Source organism: Pyrenophora tritici-repentis (assembly GCF_003171515.1).
Source record: "Pyrenophora tritici-repentis strain M4 chromosome Unknown M4_contig_00034, whole genome shotgun sequence".
NCBI lineage: Eukaryota > Fungi > Ascomycota > Dothideomycetes > Pleosporales > Pleosporaceae > Pyrenophora > Pyrenophora tritici-repentis.
This window is the reverse complement of record NW_027093997.1, coordinates 1-16,317: the sequence shown is the minus strand read 5'-3', so window position 1 is coordinate 16,317 and position 16,317 is coordinate 1. Positions and strand designations below refer to the sequence as shown.

Below are 16,317 nucleotides of genomic sequence, written 5' to 3'. Positions count from 1 at the left end.
TTAGCCTCAGGGGTTAAAAGCGGCAAGAAGAGTGGTAGTTCTTCAGTGCTTACAGATTATCAACATACCTTTTGGTCGCTGCTGGTAAGCGTTCACTACCACACATTGACTTTGTTGGCTAGGGGTTCTCTTTGATCGCAAATTCGCTGCGTCGATGTAGTCATTGGAAGACTTTTGGATGCGGTAGTTTTTTTTCTGGGAGGGGGGCGGAGTGCCTCGGGTCGACTGTACCATGGTACCAGCATCGGTACCGTATTTTGAGCTGACTGTTGGACACGGTACCGGCTCAGGCCTGGGTAGTTGTTCGGCAATTACAAGTTTTCGGGCATTTATTCTGTCTGTAGGTACGGTAAGACGTTCCTCCACGACACCGTCCATCCAGCCTACAACACTCCACCAGAATATCGTCTGAATCACACATTCGCACCCCGAAGCAACCGAATTTCCTGCCCACAAGCACCGAAATCAGCACATTACTTGGCTCTTTCCACACAATGAAGTCGATTGCGGGTCTAGCGATTGCTCTTTTCTCAAGTCATGCACTAGCAAAGCAATATTATGCTTGTGCTAGCAACAATCATGACTTTGGCTTGCCCCCCACCGGCTTCAATTACCCGGCAGACTCAACTCGGTTTTGCGTAAGTGTGTTTAATAACTTCACTATACTATAACAAAATGCATATAACTATATACTAACGCAAATAGAGACTGACAACGAACCCCCCACGCCAAGGGGTTTGGCCACACGAAGCCCCGCTGCGGTGGCCAGGTGCCGAACATTATAGTTCTCTCATCAAGAGGTCTCTCAGATATCAAATACAGCGTGGCTAGTACCAAGGATCCTCTAGATAATTGGGGTCGTTGGGCGTGTGGCTGGTACGCGTAACAAAGAGAAGGGGATTGTCAGGAACCAGGCTCAGCTTAGTCGTGCTCGCCCACTCAAGACCATAACGCGCTACTACAGCTCGGTAATGATTCACCTATACTTGGTAGATAATACATGAAACCTGACTAGAATTTCGTCTGATCTGGTGCTCTGTGACGCAAACAACGATGGGATAGTTTGACATTGATTGTTGGCACGGGAGCGTGCCTTCAAGATCTCAAGCGTGAAATGACGAACGCAGCCATGAGATATATACACTGCAAGAACGATTAGCTTATTTCTCCATCTCAAATATCATCTTCACTCACAGCAGACACAAAATACGGCAATCCCAACCCCAAACCCCCAATCTTGATCGCCTGAACCCACAACACAGCCATCAAAGGAGCCCCAACCAAAGACCCAAGCGTCTTAGTCAACATGACAATGCTAAAGTCCTGGATATCCGAGTGCGCCAACGCGATAAGCGGCGACTTGACTAACGACATGGTAAACACCGGTAGTGCAGACCCCAAGGCATAGATGATGAGCGCTAACAGTATTAGCTACCCGTGTGAACCAAGAATACCTTAAAAATAACACAACTTACCAGTAAGCATCATCCAAAACTTCGCAGCCATTGCAACACATAGCACGCCAAGCACAGAAACTATGATACTTACCTCCGCCCCGAGAATGTTAAGCCGAACCTCGGAGCCATGCACGGTTTTTGTAGACATTGACGTGTGGATGATACGCGGTATTATGATTGCTAGTAACGTGAAGTTTACCAGTGCTTTGGCTGAGAGCATGTAGCCCGCCTACAACAGAACATGTTAGTTGAAACTGTAAAGTTCTATTTAGAAAAAAAATCAATCGCTTACCTCTGCAAACGTCCACTCATACCGCTTCGAAATATACTGCACTAGAAGTTTGGTATCCGAACTCGCCAGCGCCGTGAGAAAGAACGAGCAAAGCAAAACCTGAAATTTCCGCCGCCCAATCACCAATCGCCATAGTTTGCGTACAGACTGCGTTATACTCTGGACGATGCTGGTGTGCGTTTCGAATGCCGTGGTGTAGCGATCCGGACTGGGATTTGTGGTTTCGAGAAGAGGACCGGATTCCTCTTCTGTGTGGGCATTGGATATGCTGCCGTGTGGAGTTGAAAGAATATTTGGGGTCCTTTTGGTAACGGGGAGGAGGAGGATGGTGGGAATTGCGCAGGTTAGAAGGAGCATGTTGAGCCAGAAGGGGAGCCAGAGATTTGTGCTCATGGTAAAGGACGCTAGGGTTGGGCCCATGAAGGAGACGACGTAGGATGTTGAGCTGATGTAGGAGAAGTAGGATGCACTGAGATGTTTTGTTAGGTTTTGGGAAAGATGGCTTTGGGTGTGTTTCTTACCGCTGCACATATTCGCTTGTCAGCGCGGAGGTTAGGGTAAAGATTGTGGATTGGAATACACATTCGCCGCCCAGTACGTTGAGGAAAGGTCCCGCGATAATAGCTTTCGTTGGTAGGATGTGTGAATAACGGCCTAGTTGCGAGAATCAGGATATATTTCCTATGGTAATCATAGAGCGGAAACACATACCAACCACAACCGCCCAGGCACTCATGAAAACCCTCGGTATGAGATTACACCAGAGTACAACTCGGATCCCCCAACGCTGAGCGACGAAGCTAAATGGTATTGTCACGACAAAGTCTAGTAGTTCGTGTCAGCCATTTTACACCCCTGATTACCCCGTGGCACAGTCACAAGGCTAGGGATTTGCAAATTTGCTGCAGTCACTATCACATACCACAAACAACAAGTGTTGTTTCCATAATCCCCTGTAACCAAGCCAAACGTCGCTGTACATCATCAATCTTGCACAGCTTTTCTGGTATCGACCCGTCTGGCTGAATGAGCGACGGGTCGTTGCGTTCATAGTGCTCCTGGCACAGCCGTAGCTCTATGACTCTGTTGAGAGGCAGTGTGTACAAAACTGCTGATAGATGGACTAGCACGAGAAGTAGGACTAGTGGCCATATTGCGCGTTTGCTTGATGCGGGAGGCATGGGAGAAGGGGTACGTGATAGCGGGGAGGAAGAGAGCAGTGGCTTGCTGCTATCGACTTCAGACATTTGTTATATCATCATTTGACTGATATGATGACTGTTTATCATACATCTGAAGTGAGTCTGTTTTGTAGTCTACTCGTTGAGGTGTTGTGCTCTCAAGCTACAACTATCGCAATCGCGATAAGACACGTAGCACGTGATTTCGATAATGAACCTCAAGACACGACACAACATCACGTGTCCAAACTAAAACTTATGTGAACAAGCACTCCGCGGGGTTTACCATCTTGAACATCTCATCCATCATCGATTCAGCACTAGTTGAAACGCGTTGCGCGGGCATATTCCGAGCAAACAGGGACGCGTAACGTTGACCCCGTATTCGTAACGCAAGCCACGCCGTCAGAAAGGGCTATCCCAGCCTTGCGCGCCAACGCAACCACCAAAGATCGGACGATAATCGCATCGTATCTCGCCGGCGAACGTGGCCAACCCTCGTTCCTTACACAGCCAAGATATATTTACAGTGGTGATCCCTTTCCTTGTACAGTCTCAGTTGTCTGACCACCATCCAACACGTCGTCGTAGTCGTAGTCGTTTTGCCTCTCGCGCTGCTTCCTCCGCTCACTCACTCGCCCCGCGGAACACCGGCGATATTTGTCGCTGGCGTAAGTCGGGCTCAGCTGGCTAAAAGGGATGTTCCTTGCAAGGCATCTTTGACCTCGGGCATTCCGGACCCCGCCGCGCCCACTACGTGTTTTGTGCCTGTCATTCTTTTGCTTTGGGGAGGGGGGCCTTGGACCTGGGCAAGCTGAGGCTTACAGTCGACACGTGATGGAGATGCCGAAACTCAAAAATCAACACTTAGCAAGGAAGACTACGTGCCTGGCGACCGGTCCCATTTGGCGGCCCCCACTTCACCTCCCCAACCTCTCCCTGGAAAACGCGCACCATGATGCGCTGATTCTGTCATATGCTAGGACAAAGGCCGTCTTGTCTGTGCGCCTCAGTTGTTGCTTTTCGAAGCCTTGGACACGGCTAGATGGTATCCGCCCAAGATACAGCCGGCTACAGCAAGTGCTACGAGGAAAAGCATGGCAATGGCGCGGAGTTTGTTCCTCATCCAGCGCTCTAATAGTGTGGTGCTGCCGCGCCTTGCAGGTGTGTCTAGTGAGATGTAGCCCCTCCGCCATGGTATGCTGTCCAAGATTTCAAACGACTCGATGGATGCGGGCGACGGTGGCGCCGACGTAGGGTCTAACTCTGCATATCGCGGACAGAGCGTGTTATGGGCAAAGGCTGTGTCATCGTCGCTATAGGGTGAGAGGAGACTGTAAGCCCCTAGGGATGGTCCGGTGGTGGTGATGGAGAGCTTGAGCGGTTAGTGTCTTGGAATCGTTGATAGGACCGCACTGCCGCCTTGTACTCACTAGAGGCATAGTCGCCGGCGTCTGCAAACGATGAACATGCAGGTAAGTGCTCGTTGAGCGTGAGGCAGAGCGAGGCAATCTTAAGCAAGTCGCGATGGCATTACTTATTTTGAAACGCGTGGCGAGTTGACATACCCTGCGGCGCATGGTGTATAGAATCCGCTCGCCAATTCCAGGTTGATGTCCCCAGGAAGACACGGTGCGCTGAAACAGAAACACGAGAACAAAGCGTTCGTGGAATACCAACTCATTGATTTTGGTCGAACCAATTCTATAAACTAAGGATGCTCTTCTCGTAGCCCTGTCAGCCCTGCCGTCCAGTACAATATGATGGAGCCCTGCCAATCTAAACATCACCCATGCCTATAGCATGAACACGCGCCTTTTTTCACCTTTCCACCTCAACATGTGCAAAAAGGAGATGGGGGAAGGACATCAAACAATCAAAACAAGAAGCCAGGACAAAAAAGTTTGGAATTGGAGAAAGGAAGGGTATCTCTGCTCGCTTAAGCAAACAACAATTGCGAGTGAGCCTAGTTGTGCTTGCTTGTGTACCAATTTCAGCCTGAAAAGCCGCGTGTTTCCTCCCCTCGTGCCCGGGGGCCCAGGAACCAAACAACCCGTATTAGATGGATGTTATATCCAGAAAGGAAGGTTGTCGGGACCTGACCTGGGCTCCACCAACCGCAGCCTACGCCGACTGTGTAAGCCGAGTGAGACATTAGGTAGTGGTGGAATGACTGTATAATTTTTTTGGTCGGGACCTAGACAAAAGAAAGTTGCTCGAAAGAAAAAGGGGCGTCTTGAAAATGGCAAATGTGACAAAAACAGACGCTTGTAAATGCTGGAGAAACAAGACCAACGCTATGACGCTCTCACACAAGATATTTTTGGTACAACGGAACGCACGATGACTTGTCAAAGTGGTCCACCACAGTTGAGTTTTTTCGACGGTGAAGGATATACAGCCACTGCCCAGCGAGGGTCATCGTTTACATGTGCTGGGGGTGGAGATATTGGCTCTGGTAGTATTGCCCATTGTGTTGTCCGTTCGATGCATGTTCTGGCGTGGGCGTCGTGGGGTATAGAGAAGCAGGCTGCGACTTTACAACATGACCGTAGGTGAATTGCTCAGACTCGGGGGTGATTGGCGGGGTAAGACATCCGTTGTGCATGACAGATCCATAAGGGTTCTTGTTAGGGGTCTGGGGCACATAGGCGCCTGACGCAGGCTTTGGCTCATCGATGGTGACAGTCGGTGGGGGTGTCGGCGGGCCGGTCCCTCGTCGCGCAATCTGTGCTTGTCGCTGTAGGAACTCTTCGACGGTAGCGGAAACGGCTGACAGGTGGATCGAGGCGTACTTGCGGGCAAGTACGGGAGACGGCTGGTAGAGATGGTTGGAAAGGCCAATGACCGTCTGGGGATCGTAGGCACCAGCCCATTCACTGTTTCGTGCTTGGGGTCGAGACAAGACACACCTCGCGAGGGCAAGAGCAGAGCGGGCGAGAACCGATGGTCGCGTCGAGACAAATTCCTTATGGAAGAGAGCAATTTCAGCAATGTAAAGCGTCATGTGTTCAACTTCAGCATCGTACGGGGCCTCTAACAAAGCAATCTGGAGAAATGCATCAACAGTAGTATGACCGATGACCCAGTTGAGAGTTTGCAGAACATGCCACTCCATCTGGGTGAACATCTCATCGTCGTAGAGAGAGCAGCACATCGACTTCAGCTCCCGCACGGTAGGGACGCGGTCTTTCTTGTCGCCGTACTTGGCGGCAATGAGAAGAGCAGCGCAGCCAACAAGTTGGTAGTGACGCTTGTAGACGACACGACGCGAGCAGTAGCGGTCGAGCAGGTTGACAGCGAGGAAGAGAGTCTCGGGCAACAGCTGGAAGGCGGCGTGAGCTTCAACCAAGAAGTCAAGGAGGTAGGGGCGCATGAACCACTGGATTTCGGTCTGAATGTCAATGGAGTTGACATCGGGCAAGGTTTGTGACTGGGCTTGGTTAGCGGTGCATTCGGTAATCATCTTCCTCCAATCACTGACCTCCATGTGCATCATGTGCTGCATTATGTCTTCTTGGTATTCATCAGCCGTTAGTTTCGAAAGCTCGTCAGCGATGGCCCGTTGCTGCATCTTTGATACTGCTCGGTGGCGTTCTCTAGCTTCGGCTCGCATAGCGTAGATGCCGTCATCATGTGACTCTACAAAGTATGAGTCGCACTGGCCGTAACGGCTCTGGGATTGTTGGGAGTACGCCATCTTGTTGATGAAGTGTCGAAATAGTAGTCGTCAGGTCTCCGGGATAGACGTGGTTAGTGGTTGGACGATCGATGTGTTGATACGTTCGCTGTGAGTGAGTGGATGGCGTCAAATGATGAGCCGGTCTAGAGAGTGGCAGCCTGGAGGCAACTGGTACAAAGAGGGTGATTAGTTGATATGTAAAGCAAGGTCCGTGGTTGGCGATTCTCGGTGGCTTGAGGGGCGAGTATATGGTTGACGGGCCTGGAACAGGTGCATTAGCGTGCGTCCAAGTCAGGCACCTCCGACTTCGGGTTAAGCGAGGCCGTGACTGTGGCACATACCTTTGTAGAATTAATACAATTAGGGTAAAGAGTGAACGGAGTGTAAAAACACCAAAGAGACAGCTGAAGAAGTCGGAGAAAAAGAGTCCCTTGCTAATGGCATCCAGAAAACAGGGCGATGTATGCGGTCTCGTATTGTTCCCACGGTGAGAAGGGAGGTCGTAGGGGCAGAGCACGAGCTAACGAGTCCGCCGGGTAGGGGTAAATCGCCAAGAGATGGAATGCAAAGATCCCAGTGCTGGCGACAGTATCTAGGCGGTTGTGAGCAAGTTATCGGTCGAAGTGAAGGCGACTACTGACTCACGACCTATGCGGCGCTAGTTGCGGAGACAGGTGCAGCTGGAAGTGGACGATCTATGTCAAGATGTTGTCAGCAGTTGTTCATATATGAGAGCGGAGCCCCTGTTGTCAAGGGCGGCTTGGTAGCGGTCCGGCCAGTGAATTGAAATGACGGTAGTCAGCACTACGCGTAGTGGAATGGGGCGGAGAAATCCGGTGTGGAGGCGGCGTGGCGTTTGTAGGCATACCCCTAGTGGCGATATGACCCTGACGATAGGCGAAAGTATAGGCGGTGTAAGAGCCGGCGAGGCGCAATCGATACAGTATAGCCCTTTGGCAAGTCTCCCATTGCGCAGTAGCACACTGGCAGCTTGCAGTCGAGGTGAAGCCGTCGCGTGGGTCATGATGAGAGATGCTGGCGTGGTATGCAATCTTGGGTGAAGCGAAGCGTGGTGGTATTGGCGAGACGGTTTCTTATCGACGTTGTAGAAGGAAGGTGCCATCCGATGGTGTGGCATGCAGCCGATAGTCCAAGACCATTCCCCAGACCTCATACCTAAATTCCTCACCCTTGGCTCGCCCAATCCTTATCCTCACTCATCCTGCGATATTTTGCACTGCCAGACAGACAATCTCCTGGTTCCAAATCGGGTCGGGCCATGGCATTGAACACTTGTCGTAAACGGGATCCAGGTACTAGCGGAAGCATGCGGAGTTCAAACAGGAGAAAAGTAAGCACCTACCGAGGGATTGTCACACACGAGGCTGGTAGCACAGAAGTCTGGGGCGACGACTGTAGAGGCAGCAAGAGACTAGAGTACAGCGAGGGCGCTTGTTCTCAGCTATCTCTACGTCCAGCGAGAGACGAGGTAGGCAGTCGGCGGATGAATAAAGCTGGAAGGCACAGAGAGTCTATTACGCTTCACGGTCCTATTCGAGGAGAGACGGCGGTCGGGTGTTTGGGGACCGGGAGCAGGAGATGGGAGTTTTATGGAAAGATAGGAGCCGAAATCGTCAGCACCACATCAGATCCAAGAATTCTCCGTGCTCGACCGTAGTTTAAAGAGAGAGGTATGAGAAGGAGGGTGAGGAGGTAAGAGAGAGCACGATACAGACGGACGCAGCTTCGAGAAAACGACTGGGCGAGCATGGCCTAGGAGGTTGAGCTAACCTGATTCTGATACACGGCAACATGTACAGCTGGGAACAGGGAACGTCCTACGCCCACAGCGCCCAGCCAACCGATGCGTGTTCCGCCGCCGTCGTGCCCCATTGTGGATCATCCATGGCGTTTTTTGCGTCTGGGAAGCTTCGTCCAGGAGACACGCCCATTGAACGCGTTCTAGTCCCGTCCGCATCTTCCGCAAATATAACCAGAATGGTTGCTCCCGCTCGCTGTCGCTCGCACCCGCTGCTGTGCACGCGCCAGGGCTTCAGGACGCTGTCTCTGCTTGGACATGGGGGTCAAATGCAGTCCACTAGCAGTCAGCGAGACTGAGTGCCGGCCACTGTGCCCTATGCAGGTCTTGGCCGTGTCCGAAGCAACTTGTTTCCTGTGCGCAGGCGACAGATACATTGGACAGCGATCGTAGGCCCATCCTGCAACCTTGTATAGCTCTGCATGAGCGGCCTCACCGGAGCTGGACAAGGCCCTGATTCGAGCGGGGACAGGCGAGGAGAACAGCCACCATTGACCACCACCACGCTGGTCAGGCCGTCACTCACCCGCGCAGCCCAAGCCGCGTCGACGAGGAACTGTGACTGCAGCGGCGACTATTTGTGCGCGCGCGCTGTGGGCTCAGTCCTACGCTGCAGTAAGGCCGAGTCGTGGTTCCCCTGACATAGGGACGGACAGCTGAGTTTAGACTCGCGCCAAGCAGAGTCCTGGGGTCCCATATCGTCATAATTTTACTATTGATGAGAGTTGCAAGGCTCCTCCTTTTAACACATAAAAAGAAGCTTGCCGGCACGCAGCATCCCTGTCACGCGTCGCACCGCGAACACTGCCCGCGCACACGGTTTGTGGTCGACTTGGGTGACCGGGTCGTGTTGGGGGGCTGTCAATACCATCTACAGTCAGGAGGAGATTTTGGTGGATTCATTCAAGAGGCCACGGTCGACTCCACGGCTTCTGCTCATGTTGGTCGACATGGTTGTTTGCTGAATAGGGGACTTGTGCGCAACGTCGGCACCGCATGTCAATCGGCCGTGTACCACGTCCAGACGGTCCCTTGCAGGACTGGCAAACGATGCGCCCGTTGGAGATGTCCATGGTTTGGGGCGACTCTCACTCTGGCATCATGACGGGGATTGCAGTTGGTAATCCGAGGCTGCAGCTGCTCGATAGTAGCGTCTAGCGCCCGTAATCTGGTTATATGCACGCGTTCTGATAGCTTTTACTAGCAACGCGTCTCGGAAGCTAACTTGGTTTCGTACAAATTGGGCGACTCGGTGGGTTTCTGGCAAGCCTCGACTGCGAAGTTTCCAGAAATCAGCCGTAGACCTTCCCTTGCTGGACAGTGGCGGGGGGTTGGCTGATACGACCGGGTCATCTATTACGAGGGCTTTGTTGCGCCGCATGCAAACACATGACCTACCCCATCACCATCATAAGAAGCAACGATTGACTTGACGCCGTGATGGTGCGGGCAGCGTGGACAGTTATTTTTTTTGATTATGCATGAGGCATCTTGAGTAAGGAAGCATGCGGGTTTGCGGCTCCCTAAGATTAGGCGAGCCTCAGCTTTCTCCCCGGGTGCATTGCCCTCATCAGCCGTGTCTGGTGTCGAGGTGGTGCAAGTGCAAGCATATGCGGCCGCATCCCCACATATAACTCGCATCTGTTGCCTGTTACCTGTTACCTGTTACCTGTTGCTCTTATGCTGTCGCCCACACACACAGGTGTTGCATCAAGACAGGGCTTCACCCTGTCAGCAAACACGTGATGTCAGCGCCCCCCCAGCTTCATGTCTCCATCAGCCTATGCTGCTCAATCTACCGCGTTTCGCAACCCGTCTGGCAGATAATTACGATGAGATGCGTCCTCGGATATCGACATGCGCCTTGGCCCATCATCTCGCAGCCATGCATGTTAGTGTTAGCGCAATCTTGCGTGTTCATCATCTGAGTAAAAAAGCACCATGCCGACACGACACGGCCACGGCCACTCGGCCATGTTCATGTTGATCCTCCAACCGTCTTGCCTCAGCCTGTCGCTGCAGCTAGCAGCTCTCCCGACCTCCGTAATTGTGTCGTCCCCCAGCCACCACTGCACCTCAGCACGGCCAGGACCCAGCCATTATGTCACTCGTCACGAAGAAAACGCGTCCAAAAGTGCTTGAGCTGTGCGCACGCGACGAAACCTTGGAAATGCAGCCTATTTTCTCATCTTACTCCGTGCTCGCCTGTGTCGGGCGGACCACCTCACTTTGATTGTGGGCCATCTTGACTGTCAGCTCCATTACTTGTACGTACTTGTACGCAAATTTGCTCCGACTTTTTCATCAATTCGTCAAGAAGCGGATCAGTGGCAGAAAAATGTTTGTCGGTATCACAAGACGTCAACCGCTGCACCGAGCAACCAGGCGCCGAGACGTGGAAGGATCCCTATCCTCCAGCTCCATCGCTTTAGCGCGTTACCTGGACACTGCATGCACTTGTCAGAACATCTGTGCATGCTTGCACCACCGAGGATGAGCAGACTTTTAAACTGCCTGTGGAAATGGCTGCGGGAAGCATGCTGCATGTTTCAATACTTCAACATCCGCTCTGCTGCATCAATCAACGTGAGGGGACGTGGCTCCCGCCTGTCGCCACCACAATCTTCCGACGCCTTCACGGCTGACTGACTGTCGCACGTATCATGAGGCCCGCAGTGATAACGCTTACTATGACATACCCCGCTCGACGGTCCAAGCGTAAGACTTGACATTGGCAAGGTTCGACCTTTGCTTCATCGCGAGATCATCAACACAATTGCTTCCAGACACGTCTTGGTTATTTAGCCCTGACGAAACCCCTGAAACAAGACCTTGAACGCGTACCGCATACGCGCAACCTTATGGTTCACACCACCGCAAGGTACCATGACACACTTGTGGGTGTGCTGAGTATGATCATCGTAGCCTTCATCTCGACTTAACGCAACCTCCGATATTGACTGGTCGTGTGCCCTTGAAATCATTATTACCCAGGGCAACCCCTTAGTGCTCTCGGATTGCTTTTTCAGCTGTGCAAACTTAGCCAAACTAAATCCAATTAATGCTCCTAAGCCTAACAGACTTTGGTAGCGAAGGGATGCCCGAATTGACGCTTCACAACACCATCAACGGAAGCCCCGGCATGCACACCCGTAGGCGGTGCTCCCACGTGCGTTCAGCCACCAACGCTTCTAGAGCAACGGTTTTGTCATGACGATGTTCTTGAAACGATGATTTCGGTCCGCCCGTGGGCGCCAAAGCTAGTCTTGACTCGCGCTATATTGCCGTCGCTATTCTCAACAGGTAGCCCGTCGCGACATTTTGCCGAGGCGGTGCTGGGGCTATTGAAAATGTAGATCAACGCCCCTCCGACGTCAGTATCGAAGTGCAATAATCATTACGACAAGGCCAGAACCATTGCGAATTGATGTGCTAGTATATCTATAGCATGATTGTGTGCCCAGAACTCTACGTAGAGTGCATTATGCTTATCGACGCAATGCGCTTGTCGAACTTTCAATGCCATCATGTATAGTCTCGTTCCACCGCGAGTATTTTTGGCCGCAGCGTTCAAGGGCCTCAACAGAGCTAGTTGTCTTGTTTTTGCTTGCATGATATGGTCTGAATTAGAGCCACAGCAGCTGCGTGTAACAACTACAAATGCACCTTACTGCAAAAACCAGCCATGCAATATTTGGCACAGCGTGGGATGCCCACCTGCTCCTTTGCTCCCTTGCCGTCCAAGTGTAACACCTTGATTATAGCAAAGTCTCCCGTATGTTTGTGAGGTGAGGGTCGCTATCTTATAGTGCTCAACGTGTCGATAACCGGCGTGATGGCTCTCGGGTATGCTCGTGGAGCGCGGAGTCAGGTTATAGCACAAGGCTGCGGTACAGGGACTAAATGGTGCGAGTGAATGTTCAGGAGCATAGTATGAAGCAATTGAGAAAACAGCTGAGTGTCCAGCTGGTTCTGTTGCGATGTTTTTGCCATTGCAGTGGATAATATCGTGAGGTTGCTGCGGAGGAGATGCGGAGGTCGTCGATAGCTCGGAAAAACTGTGACCGAGCTCCGGTCAGACCCACCGAAAAGTCGTCTCGCCAAGAGTTCGAGAGAACTTCAAGATCAAGCTCGGCCGTCGCAATGTCTGTATTGCCTTGATGTCAGCGCTCAGCCTGTAGACGTGCGCGTAGATTACCATATAACGAGGCGCAACAACTCTCCCAGCGCCAATCATGGACATTCACCGCTCCCGTTTCGTGCCCTATCCGCCTTCTGCAATCAACGCGCTCGCCTTTTCACACCCGGAAGCCGAACACGGGCAGCAAGAACAAGATTCTCTGCGACTCGCGATTGGACGCGCAAATGGAAACATCGAGATATGGAACCCAGCAAAGGGTTCTTGGTTGCAAGAGAAGGTCTTTTATGGGGGTAAACAGGAGCGTCGAAGGGCTTGCCTGGACTCAAGAGCCGGATGAGCGCAATGCGCATGGAAAGATTGTGCCCGGCGCCTGAGGCTTTCAGTATCGGCTACTCCAGTAGCGTTACAGAATGGGATTTGATCACCGGCCTTCCTGCGCGCCATTCCGACGGTAACCACAGCGAAGTCTGGTGCTTCGCTGCTCAGCCTAGGCAGAAGAATATGGCGAAAGGCGCAAAAGAACTTCATATGCGCCAGAAACTAGTCGCTGGTTGCGCAGATGGAACAATCGTTTTACTATCTACAGAAGACAACGACCTCACCTTCGAGCGCTTCGTTTCTCGCGCCACGAACAAGAAGGCGCGCGCACTGAGTATCACATACAAGGATCAGAACACTGTATTGGCCGGATTGCGGACAGCATGATTCGAGTGTTCGATACGAGGAATGGCAACGTCATCAGAAGCATATCCCTAGGTAGCGGTCCCAGTGGCGGACCAAAGGAAATCTTGGTGTGGAAGGTTAAGTGCCTTCCAAACGGCGATTTCGTATCTGGCGACTCGACTGGTGATATTCGGATCTACAATGGCAAGAACTACAGTCAGGTGCAGAGGATATCTGGACACGAGGCGGATGTACTTGATCTCGCTGTAACGCGCGACGGATGCAGCATCTTCAGTGCTGGTATGGATCGCCGCACCTGTCTCTACACAAGCAAGAAAGGACAATCTGGTCAGAGCGGAAAATGGCGAAAGGTGTCACACCAGAGGCATCATGAGCATGATGTCAAAACCATGGCGACATACGAAGGCAACAAACTCAGCGTTGTGGTCACCGGAGGTATGGCAACCCTTCGATTTGAAAATGGCTAAACTAACACTAAAAAAGGTATCGACACACAGCCGATTGTTGTCCCTATCCGTCAATTCGGAAGGGAACTAAGCCGTGGTCTTCCAGCTTTGCCTCCTACACCCCCTCTGACGAGCGCCCCCGACGCAAGGTTGTTGGTCAGTTGGTGGAATACAGAAGTGCGGATATGGCGTGTCAAACCCCAGGATGACGGTACGGAGAAGCCCAAGGTGGTCGCACGCCTGGCTCTACAAGGAGAGGAGAACATCATATCGGTATCGATTTCGGAGATGGTGGGCTTTTGGCTGTTGCAACAGCCAGTATGGTTAAGCTGTTCCAGCTGCTACATCCACAGGCAGGAGCTGGGCCGGTCTACGTATACGAAAGCTCGATATGCCTTCGATTGCGGGTGCAAAATCACTAAAGATGTCCGCAGCCGGCACATGGCTTGCAGCAATCCTAGCAACCGACGAGGTACGGCTGGTTAGGATAGTGCGGACAAACGATCCCACAGATATGCCTCGCGCATTGGAGAAAGTACAGCCTCTCTATCGACTCGATCGCGATATGACTACCCACAATTCACTGAGCGCCCCTCGGGTTCTTACGAACGATCCATCGCACATGCGAACTTTTCCAAAGATGGCAACGTCTTCGCAGTGGTTGACCTGGCTGGCTATGTGGATACATGGGTCATTGAAGGGCACGAAGATGCTACCGCGCCAGAGATTGACGTCGATGATTCAAGCCCAGCTATGGAAGATGCCGATGGTTCAGACGACGAGGAAGAGTCCTATGAGCAAATAACATACCTCGGCCAGCACTGGATAAGAAATCCCTCTGGTCACCTCCTCCCTCGTCTCGACGCAACGCCCGTTCTACTCTCTTTCCAACCCACCCCGGACGCCTCGACTCAACCAGTACCCAACGGCAACCCCGCTGTCCACCCCACGAGACAAAACCCGCACCCTCACTCCCACGAGCTACCCACGGGCGACTACCCACCTCCTTGTCTCTCAAACACCAACTCTCTCGAACTTGACGTCTCTCGACTGGTCGCGAAGAAACCCGCCTTCCAGCTACCCACGCGAATACAAGCAACTCGACCTCCCCGCCAAAGGCTGTATCTGGACATATCAGCCTCCACCTCCCAACGCCGCGTGTGGCTCTACGGCGAAAAATGGCTCTTCATGTTCGACCTCGGAAAAGACCTCAACACGACCGTCTCCGACGCCGAGCAGCACGGGGCAAGAAGCGTAAGCGCGACCTTGTCAGCAAACACAACAGCGGCGCTGGTGACGCGGTTCCCCCCAAAGAAGCCCCCGTCACCAAAATGCGCAAGTTCCAGACCGACGACGACGAAAAGGCACGCCAGAAGTGGATCGATGTTAATGCCCCGCTGCGTAAATCAGACGCTGAGGACGATGACGACGACGATGCCGAGGGCGACGCGAATCCCTTGGCTAGTCTACGTAGGGCAAACACGCAAGACGGTAAGGAGCACCAGCAACAGCAAAACGGTCATGACGAGGATCAGCAGACTAAGCCGTGGTGGCATACGCTCAAGTACCGCCCTATACTCGGTATTGTGCCCATTAGTGCGGATGATGGCGTTCATGCGCCAGAGGTGGTGCTGGTGGAGCGGCCGAGTTGGGATCTGGATCTTCCGCCTAGGTTTGTGGGAAGTCATGAACAGCAGTGAGGGGGTTTTGGTTGTGTTTACGTATATGTGTGTGTATGCATGTTAGGTTAGAGAAATTAACCTTGTCGATTTTCCGAGACTTGGGTTGCGTGTGTTTGGTCATGTAGATGTTGGTGTTGAACATGCGAATCGTGCACAGCAAGCTTTTGGATGATGTGATGTAGATATAGATATGTATATGATGTTGTTTTGTTCATCTCAGTTTCGCTCATCCCTAATCTGCCGGGTATGTTGATAACGATACACGCCATGTAAAAGATGCAAGAACACCCCGTAAACAAAACCGTTGCCCAAATGCAAGAAAGCGCCATTCGGGTATACCGACCCAGCACCTCTCACCCTCGCAGAACAGAAAAATCCAAAGAAAAGCAAATGGTCATACAAGTCGTTAAACAACAGTCAGTCCCTCACCCCTTCCCCTTCTCACATCCCTCCTTACATCCTCCTAACCAAACCTCACGTTATCTAAACCCTCGACCTAAACGGCTCATACGCCGTCGGACCCGCGGGCCCCTTGTTCTGATGCGACCCGGGCCACTCCTGCATCTGATGTCCCTGCTGTCCACCAAACGCGGGGCTAGAAACGCGCTCATACGTATACGGAGTCTTCTCGACGGAAACCTTCTTATGGGGGCTTTGCCACTGCAGCAGCAGACGCTGATGAGCCAGAAGAAGCCCGAGGCGATGCTGAAGGCGACGGCGAGCCAGAGGGTGGAGAGCATGCGCGAGCCCATTGAGGCGTCGATGTTGTAGGGCTCGAGGACGGTTTTGAAGACGCCGGTTACGGTGCCGTAGATTGCTGTTGCTGTTGCGGCGGCGAGGGCGAAGAGGGTTTGGGCCTGGGAAACGTTAGAAAAATGGGTTCTTGTGATGATGTTTGGGGCTGGGTTGGGGGTGTTGAGGGGAGGACATACG

The 16,317-nt window shown here is 52.4% G+C and overlaps 6 protein-coding genes across 6 annotated transcripts; 2 read left to right on the top strand and 4 right to left on the bottom strand.

Moving 5' to 3' along the window:
• Positions 1-1,095: 1,095 nt before the first annotated feature.
• PtrM4_153690 (uncharacterized protein) lies at positions 1,096-2,485 on the bottom strand (the record flags this gene model as incomplete). Its single annotated transcript, XM_066110303.1, has 6 exons — positions 1,096-1,143; positions 1,195-1,418; positions 1,476-1,686; positions 1,750-2,218; positions 2,271-2,403; positions 2,461-2,485. 6 exons carry the CDS (start codon positions 2,483-2,485, stop codon positions 1,096-1,098), a joined length of 1,110 nt encoding a protein of 369 aa, XP_065958673.1.
• A 1,454-nt stretch (positions 2,486-3,939) lies between these two features.
• PtrM4_153680 (uncharacterized protein) lies at positions 3,940-4,372 on the bottom strand (the record flags this gene model as incomplete). Its single annotated transcript, XM_066110302.1, has 2 exons — positions 3,940-4,305; positions 4,364-4,372. 2 exons carry the CDS (start codon positions 4,370-4,372, stop codon positions 3,940-3,942), a joined length of 375 nt encoding a protein of 124 aa, XP_065958672.1.
• Positions 4,373-5,355: 983 nt separating this feature from the next.
• Positions 5,356-6,630, bottom strand: PtrM4_153670 (Cyclin; the record flags this gene model as incomplete). The annotated part of the gene is made up of 2 exons (XM_001937739.1): positions 5,356-6,363; positions 6,415-6,630. 2 exons carry the CDS (start codon positions 6,628-6,630, stop codon positions 5,356-5,358), a joined length of 1,224 nt encoding a protein of 407 aa, XP_001937774.1.
• A 6,036-nt stretch (positions 6,631-12,666) lies between these two features.
• Positions 12,667-12,909, top strand: PtrM4_153660 (uncharacterized protein; the record flags this gene model as incomplete). The annotated part of the gene is made up of 1 exon (XM_066110301.1): positions 12,667-12,909. One exon carries the CDS (start codon positions 12,667-12,669, stop codon positions 12,907-12,909), a length of 243 nt encoding a protein of 80 aa, XP_065958671.1.
• Positions 12,910-12,914: 5 nt separating this feature from the next.
• On the top strand, positions 12,915-14,999 carry PtrM4_153650 (uncharacterized protein; the record flags this gene model as incomplete). Its single annotated transcript, XM_066110300.1, has 5 exons — positions 12,915-13,224; positions 13,284-13,691; positions 13,740-14,109; positions 14,215-14,956; positions 14,988-14,999. 5 exons carry the CDS (start codon positions 12,915-12,917, stop codon positions 14,997-14,999), a joined length of 1,842 nt encoding a protein of 613 aa, XP_065958670.1.
• An 890-nt stretch (positions 15,000-15,889) lies between these two features.
• On the bottom strand, positions 15,890-16,241 carry PtrM4_153640 (uncharacterized protein; the record flags this gene model as incomplete). Its single annotated transcript, XM_066110299.1, has 2 exons — positions 15,890-15,942; positions 15,998-16,241. Coding segments are annotated over 2 exons (297 nt in total), but the record flags the coding sequence as incomplete, so codon positions are not given.
• Positions 16,242-16,317: the final 76 nt, after the last annotated feature.